This window comes from Nematolebias whitei, chromosome 5, assembly GCF_014905685.2.
Source record: "Nematolebias whitei isolate Nwh7 chromosome 5, NemWhi1, whole genome shotgun sequence".
Lineage (NCBI taxonomy): Eukaryota > Metazoa > Chordata > Actinopteri > Cyprinodontiformes > Rivulidae > Nematolebias > Nematolebias whitei.
The window spans coordinates 6,484,909-6,493,385 of NC_056502.1; the positions used below are offsets into that span (position 1 = coordinate 6,484,909).

The 8,477-nt window shown below is 46.0% G+C and overlaps 1 protein-coding gene across 1 annotated transcript in view; it reads left to right on the plus strand.

Moving 5' to 3' along the window:
- syt11a (synaptotagmin XIa) overlaps positions 1 to 7,877 on the plus strand; it is a 9,823-nt gene extending 1,946 nt beyond the window's left edge. The window contains exons 2-4 of the mRNA XM_037676109.1: positions 2,659 to 3,584; positions 5,403 to 5,523; positions 5,599 to 7,877. Coding sequence (XP_037532037.1) covers positions 2,659 to 3,584; positions 5,403 to 5,523; positions 5,599 to 5,909 — 1,358 coding nt within the window. The 3' untranslated portion in view covers positions 5,910 to 7,877. The remainder of the gene's footprint in view (positions 1 to 2,658; positions 3,585 to 5,402; positions 5,524 to 5,598) is intronic.
- Positions 7,878 to 8,477: the final 600 nt, after the last annotated feature.

An 8,477-nucleotide genomic window follows, 5' to 3' on the forward strand; every position in this document is an offset into this window, starting at 1 on the left:
CTCAGACCCCTCGGACTCTCCTCAGACCCCTTGGACCCACCTCAGACACATCAGACCCACCTCAGACTCTACTCAGACCCTTCAGACCCACCTCAGACTCTCCTCAGACTCTACTCAGACCCTTCAGACCCACCTCAGACTCTACTCAGACCCCTCGGACTCTCCTCAGACCCCTTGGACCCACCTCAGACTTTCCTCAGACACATCAGACCCACCTCAGACTCTCCTCAGACCCCCCTCGGACTCTCCTCGGCAGTTGACCCGACCGTAAAGTTTTATAAACAGACTCGAACCAGTTTTTAGTCGTTCTTATCGATCGTTGTGGAGTTATTTTCGGAGCTGAAGCCTCAGGCGGTTTCTGCCGGAGCAGATCTCAGATCTGTGAGCCTCCGAGACTCGTGAGGTTAAACGGAGACTCGACGGCCCTCTTGTCCAGCTTCGATGGCTGCTGCTTTTATCTGAACAAGGTGCTGATCAGATTTGATCATTTACTAGATAAATCTGGATAAAAATAATTATAGATGAATCGGTGTTTCCAGACTCAGTTACTTGTGTTTGATGCTAATCTGAGCCTGTAAACGTTCAAGCAGAGGAAGTGTTTTCACTTCAGACATCAACGAGAGATCCTTGGAGTGAAATATTAAAAATTATCTGAAGTTTATGGAAGCAAAAATACATTAATATTCATTAAAGTTGAAATAAAACAGCTGATAATTACAATAAACTCAACAGAAGATCTAAACGATTTAAACCTCCAAGTTTAGACGTTCAGAACGTTAAAATAAAAATCAAACTTTAAAAACGATACAGATACAAAATAAGAATCCTTTTGTCTTTCTTTGTTCCGAACAGCTCCGTGGACCTTTAACCCCCTGAACACACAGCCCTGTGTGTGTGTGTGTGTGTGTGTGTGTGTGTGTGTGTGTGTGTGTGTGTGTGTGTGTGTGTGTGTGTTGCCAGGCAGTGAGCTCAGCTGCTTTCAGCCAAAACATGACATCATCTATTTGAGTGAAGGCTGGAAATGAGAGGAAGAAGGTTTTAAATTTGAATCAGCTGGGAGTTCAGAGAGACAAGAAGCAGCCTGGACCTGCTTTTCTGTCAGATTTAATGTTTTAACGTTAAAAACGTCTCTCTGTGTGTGTGTGTGTGTGTGTGTGTGTGTTTTCCTCTGGATCAGTTTAAAGCTGCTGCCGGTCGGTTCTTCTCATTTCACACAGGATGCGTCCGTTTTCGGTGTCCTCCTGGGACAAATCACAGCAACAATGCTCCTCTGTCAAAGTTCCAGGTTCATTCGCATCACATGTGGTACATGAGGTGGAACGAAATCGTGCACTCAAGGTCCCAGTTACACACAAAAATAGCACAAAAAAAAAAAGAATGTAAAGTATAAAAAGAAACAATATACAAGGCTCTAAGATATAACGCTAATAATTTAAAATGCAGTGTATTAAACAGCAGCATGAACATGAGTCTGTAGTGAGCAGATGGTAACGAGTACAGAAGTTTAAAAGGCAGCACAGATAAAGTCGCATACCACCAGTTAGTGTCGTTAATCAGGTCTCTGTTGTAAATGAGTCCCGGAGGCTCAATGGGATTAACCTGTATCAATAAAGGTTGAATGAATTACAGTGATTTTCCTGGTTAGATGTTCATGAATCTTAACAGCTTCACGGTAGAAGCTGTTCCTCAGTCTAGTCGTTCTACACTTAATGCTCCTCAACCTCCTTCCTGAGGGGAGTGGGGCAAAATGTGTGCTGGATGAGTGGGGTCCTTCATGATGCAGGTGTTCCTCTTCCTGCATCTGGAGGTGTAGATGCTTGTGATGGTGGGGAGACTGACTCCAACAGTCGTCTGTGCAGCCTTCACCACTCTCTGCGAGCTTTCCTTTCTGCAGCTGTGCAGCCCCCGTCCCCCGTCTTTGTCCCCTGAGGACAAAGACATCCTCTGCAGGGTTTGTCCACAGCCTGATGCTGTGTTGATAAATCTGATTTTAAATGTTTTCAGACGTCTCCATTCTGTTAGGGCTCCTCCACTTTTAATACGGATTATAACGTTTGACCCAATTATTGTAAAGTTCTCATGTTCTGCTCACAAATCATAAATTATTTATTTAAAGTGTTAAAACAGACCTTTAAAGGTTATCCTCTTATTGAAATAAACCTGGTTTTAGAGACAGTTGTCTCATAGAAATCTTTAAATTCAGACGTTAAAGCAGCGGCTCAGATTATTAAAGTTCACAATTTATTTTTTCAGTCAGTGTTTCTGGTCCAGAGGTTCAGAAAGTCTTAATCAGTTTTAAACGTAAACCTAACGTTGTTTCTGTTTTAGAAACACAAAACGGTTCCTAAAAGATTTATTTAATATTGTTCTGTTGGGGGATTATGACTCAAAGCTTGAAGACTGTTTTTGTCTCCGTACAGAAAATCTGAAACAGTAACAACACAATTTATTCATTATTAGACGTCCCTGAATGCGTCACACACATCTGTCCAGCTGTGAACAGGAAGAGGCTGAGAAAAGTTCAACTGATGGGGACCGTCCTGCTGCCCTGGGGTCAAAATGACCCGCAGGATTCAGGACATAAAAAGATTTTCAGCTTTTACGTTTATCATGAAAATCATAAATAATGTCCTCAATCTGTCCCCGTGTCTGTTTCAGCCATGTCTCCGGTGCTGGCGGGCTTCCTTGGAGCCGGTGTTCTGGTCGTGGTCGTGGTGGTTCTGGTTCTGCTCTGGTCCTTCTGTCAGCGTCGGTACCTCCGGGTCACTGGACGCTACAAGCTGCACGGTGACCGGTACTGCGACACCGAGGACCCCCCCTACAAGTTCATCCACATGCTGAAGGGGATCAGCATTTACCCAGAATCCCTCAGTGGCAGCAAGCGGATCGTCCGGGGGATCAGACGCGCCGAACGCTCAGACCGGGACTCAGAGCGCGGCGCCGCGGGCCGGGGCATGGTGCTGGTAGATGCAGAGAACAACGTCCTGGACGTCCCGGGTCAGCTGCAGATGAGTCACCTGGTACCCCCCGCCAGGACAGGCTCCGCCCACAGCCCTGCTCGGCTGGAGCGGGCCTTACCGGTCCGAGCCGATTACTGTTGCCTGGACAGCAGCTCGGCCAGCAGCAGCCAGACCAGCAGCAAGACTGTGTCCCCGTTCACTCCTGCCTCCTCAGAACCAGAACCAGAACCGAGCCTGGGCTCCATCAGCCTCACCGTCGACTACAACTTCCCCAAGAAGGCCCTAGTGGTGACCATCGTGGGGGCCCGGGGCCTCCCCGCTGTCGATGAGCAGGCAGAGAGTTCTGACCCGTACGTGAAAATGACCATCCTGCCTGAGAAGAAGCACCGGGTCAAGACCCGCGTGCTGAGGAAGACCCTGGACCCGATCTTCGACGAAACCTTCACCTTTTACGGCGTGGCCTACAGCTCGCTGCCCGAGCTCACCCTGCACTTCCTGGTCCTCAGCTTCGACCGCTTCGCCCGCGATGATGTCATCGGGGAGGCCGTGGTGCCCCTGAAAGGCGTGGACCCGAGTACGGGCCGGGTCCACCTGAACCAGCAGATCACCAAGAGGAACATGCAGGTGGGTCCAAAGTTTTGATCAGATTCAGCGTTGAACAACAAAACCAGCTCGTAGAGCTGAACTGGACCTGACCCAGCAGGAGAAACACTCCTCCTTCTGTCTCCCTCTGAATGACATGCTGCTGCCAGCCGGGTCGGCGTTTCCATGGCGACGGGTCGGGCTGACCCGGCTCAGACAATCAGCTGCTCTGTTCCGGTTTTATTGGGTTAACGACAAACTCTTCGTAGGTTTCAGAATCGATGAATGTTCGTTTGCTTGGTTGAGTAGATCATGAGCAGCAGCTGTGTTCCTCGGGTTCTCCAAGCTGAAAAGATGTTTTTTATCCCAAACACACGCTGATATGGAAACCATGTTAAGGATTTTCATTTGTTAGCTACTTTCAGGGCTCATAGTCTGTAAAGGTAAACAAAAACAGGAAGCCGTTTTTCAGGTGGAAGGTTAGAGCAGACCGATGAGGGAAGGTTTGGTTTTAGTTAATAAGACAGTCTGACATCTTGTTTTATTTCTCCTCACGGTGGACTGTCTGAGACATCTAGACCCGACTGGGCCTCAAATGTTGGACGAGTAAAATACATTTTCACCTGGATTCACGTTTGTCTACATCTGTAAAAGGACTCGGCATTTAAAGCAGAATTACAGTTAGAATTACGTATTTTCCGCCGTACACGTCGCACCGCCCTATAAGTCGCATCAGTCCAAATATGTCTAAAAAGTGGAAAAATCCATAAATATGTCACTTCACCATTTACGTCGCATCTATTATGCGTCACCGCTGACAACCCGGAAATGTGGGCCGGTGTTGTGCCAAAAATCGATGGGCTGCCAAATAGGAGGAGCGTGAAAGGGAGGACTTTAACAAGAATTTATCAAGATTAACTCTTAAAAACAATTTGTTTGCTCGACTTTACAGTAAAGGTGTGTCTCAGTTGAACTTGTACTTAATAAATGCACTTTAATGGTCAAATTGGCTGCATTTTGCTGGGGCAGTGCAGCTGGTTTGACTTGCTCCAAGCAGAACAAAGATGGGAGGCTATGGCAAGCCGATTGTGTCTTTAAAAGCTGGTGAAGATTCTCAGTCATCCAGGACATGGTAAATTCAAAAAAGTTCAAGACAAATATAAAAACGTATAAAGTATAAAAAAATAAAGTCCAGTTGTTTTTGTCTTGAACTTTTTTGAATTTGTCATTAATATCCACTTTTACCTATTACATGATACAACGGCATGCCATACAGCTACTACTACTCTTCCATCTAGTGGCTGGAAATGGTACAGTTAATTTTTTTCAGTCGGAATGAGTGAAAACATATCTGAGCCAAAAATTGGTTTATAAATATGAGAAAAAAATCCATAAATACATCCCTTCGGCCTATAAGTTGCAGGGCATGCAAATTATGCAGAAAACCACGACTTATACAGCGAAAAATACAGTAGTTTTTGTTTTTTTTATTATACTTTAAATATTGCACCACACACAGATGAACAAGGCTGAGCTCACCTGAGACCGTAGTTTCCACCTTATAGTCCTTTCAAAATAAAATATGGCAGAATGCTCAATTTCTGAGTCCCGGCAGGTTTTTATCTTGATGCGTTTTCTTGTTTTAGTCTTTTTTCTTGTGTCTGTTGGGTTTCATGTCATCTTTTTAAACATCTTGATGGTTTTATGTTTTTGATTTTGACTTTCCGGCCTTGTTCTTTTCATCCTGCCGACATCAGCCATAAGGACGCAGCGATCGTTGTAAAACCACTGCCCATTCCAGGACAGTGAACTAAGCGTCTCTGTCGTGTCTCTGAACGCCTCGTCTCTCTGTGTTTTCAGTGCGACAGTCGTGGGGAGGTCCTGGTGTCTCTGTCCTACCAGCCGGTGTCCCATCGTCTCAGCGTGGTGGTTCTGAAGGCCCGACACCTCCCCAAGATGGACATGACGGGTCTGTCAGCCAGTGAGTACCAGCAGAACCGAGTTGACCCACTGCAGAGAAGGACTCAGATTCAGGTTCCTGTTGTTGTGTCCTCAGATCCGTACGTGAAGGTGAACGTTTTCTACGGCCGTAAACGCATCGCCAAGAAGAAGACGCACGTGAAGAAGTGCACGCTGAACCCGGTCTTCAACGAGTCTTTCATCTACGACATCCCGCCCGAACTCCTGCCCGAGATCTCCGTAGAGTTCCTGGTGATCGACTTCGACCGGACCACCAAGAACGAGGTCCTGGGCCGCCTGCTGCTGGGCCTCCACAGCCCGTCCTCCTCCGGGACCTCCCACTGGAGGGAGGTGTGCGAAAACCCCCGCCGGCAGATCTCCAAGTGGCACAACCTGAGCGAGTACTGAAGGACCAGGAGGAGGGTCTGGAGCCAGCTGGGCCTCCAGCAGAGAACCGAACTGGGACTTAAAGACTCAGTGTACAGAACACACACACACACACAGTTATGATGGTAGTTCAACTCTCCGTCTCTATTATCTCTTCCCAACCAGAACATCTGCAAGTTCTTTGACTAAAACGAGTAAATGAAAAAACAGCGGTCCGTTTCCGAGACTCGGGCCGTCTGTGTGAACGGGGGATGGAACGCTCCCGCACGATTTAAAAAAGAAGAAACAGAAAAAGAAAAAAGTTCCTCCTGTTGCTGTTGTTGTCATGCAGTTCATCGCATGTCCGTCTGAAAAGAAAAACAAAGAAACAGAAAAAAAAAAATCCTCCTGCTTCGAACTAAATGCTGAATATTAACCAAGAAACGTCTGCAGACAGCCGAGGGCAGGTTCTGTTCAAACGTCCACACGCTTCCTTCCTTCCTGCCTGCAGCGGCCATTTTCTCCTCTCAGAGGACCGTCTTCAGGAGGACACAGTCGAATCCATGTGGAATAAACGAGACTCGAACATGAAGCTAGATGTTTGATGAATTCATCCCGCAGTGGTCTGAAGCAGAGGACAGATGTGCTGCTGAAAACTAAAACAATCCTGCAGCAGCTAAACCTTCAAACTAACGTGTGCTCCCCACAGAACCTTCAGCTGATAACTCTTCAATCACTTCTTTATCTGCTGAAACGTTTACTTTAGGAACATGTTGGTAACTTACAGCAACGTATAAAAGCTCAGTTCAAGCACTTGGACAGAAAAAAAAAAAGAGCTTCCAGGTCAAATTTAGGGCGTCAGAGTTCTGAAGCCAAACTAAATGAATTTCGGGTTCATTCGGGTCTCACCTGGAGGCAGAACCGTTCGGATCGCCGCGTTGCGTCTTTTTCAACAGTGCAGTGACAGAACGCCCGTCGGAAACTGAAGCCAGCGGGCGCCGTGCGTTTCACACCGAGGCCTTCGGCCGCGTCCTTTATCCCGTCTTCACGACGCCGCGGCTACAGAAACCGTCAGAGATCCACAGAGACGTGGTGCAATATGCTGCTGCTCCACAGACAGGTGTCTCTTGTAGAAAGAATGACATCACTGAAGCAAGAAACACAATTAACACGGTTCAACAAGTTGATGAGTCACAGATGAGCGCAGGCTGGATTGTTATTGCAGATTGAAGACACCAGAGGGCGCCGTAGACGTAAATTTATTTATTTGGCGTCAACATGGCCTAAACAAAAAGGTCCTGAAAATACTGAGGTTTATCAGCTGATCGTTTTCTGTTAAATCTGATCATTTTACTCTTCATGAAGACGTTTGAGCTCGACTGCAGCAGCATTAAGATTTGAAGCTGAAGGTTTAACTGTAATTTAAAACGTGTATAAAATGTTTTCTAGCAGCCTCGTCCTCTCCTCTGCTTCACTTCCTTTAATGTCTCTACGTTTTCACTCCCTCGACCCGATTCAGGCTGTTTGCACGTTTGCGATCTCCCCCTTGTTTTGTCTGCCAGCAGACGGCGCTGTTTTATACTAATTGGCTTAACGAGACGCGCGCGGAGCGACGCTTTGGGTTTAGTGTTTTGACGATTCACTGTGAGGCGACTGGAGTCTGAGAAGCACATTTTTTTTATTCTGAGTTCAACGTTGAGCCACCTGCTTCCTCCCTGTTCGGAGGACGTTAACGAGCGTAAAAACTAAATGGAACCAGAGGAATAAAGATGCTGCTTTCATCATCATCACTGACCCCCCCCTCCCCGCAGCCTGATCTCCTTCGTGGTTGGACTGAAGCTGCAGCCCGTTTCAGAGCGGCTGTAGATTTGTACAGATGTTTGCCGGTTTCCTTCCTGTCCAACGTCCTCGGAGCTTTCGTGTGCGTGAGCGCCCCCTGCTGTAGACCTGGATGCTAACTGTGTTGGGTTTGTTAACACTCGGTGGATGTGCAAATAAAAAACAAGTTAGCCTCGATCAAGTCGTTTCACTTCTTTACATCTATGAGTTTAAACGTTTCTCTTCTTTTAAGTATTTTAACAGTTGTAGTGTTAGTTTTACCTTAAATGTTTGATCAGCGCTCTTCATTTTCTTCGATACAATAAAATGGAATTAAATCATTTCAACCAACAATCAAAGGTCATGGTTCTTATCAGACCTTAAAATAAAATAAATCCAACCTTAGATAAACCGTACGACATATTACATGATGTCATTTATTTATAAACTAAACCCACAATGCCCCACAGGAATCAAGGTTGTACCCGGATCCTGATCTAAAGTCCTGATGATTTATCTAGCTTCTCTATAAAATCAAAAGTTTTGGTATTCATGAATTTATTAACAATACAGACAGTAATTAATCAGTTATTCTCGCAAATGTAGTCACGGGCTAAAAATAGTTTTTAAACCAACCTGACCTGAATTTGGAGACATACTCTGATTTTAGCTGCAAAGCTAACCTGTTAGCATAGAGCCATAACAAGTTAACATATTAGCATACAGCTATTAGCACCTAGCCAACCTGTTAACAGGTGAATTAGCGTTGAGCATACAGCTAACCTGTTAACA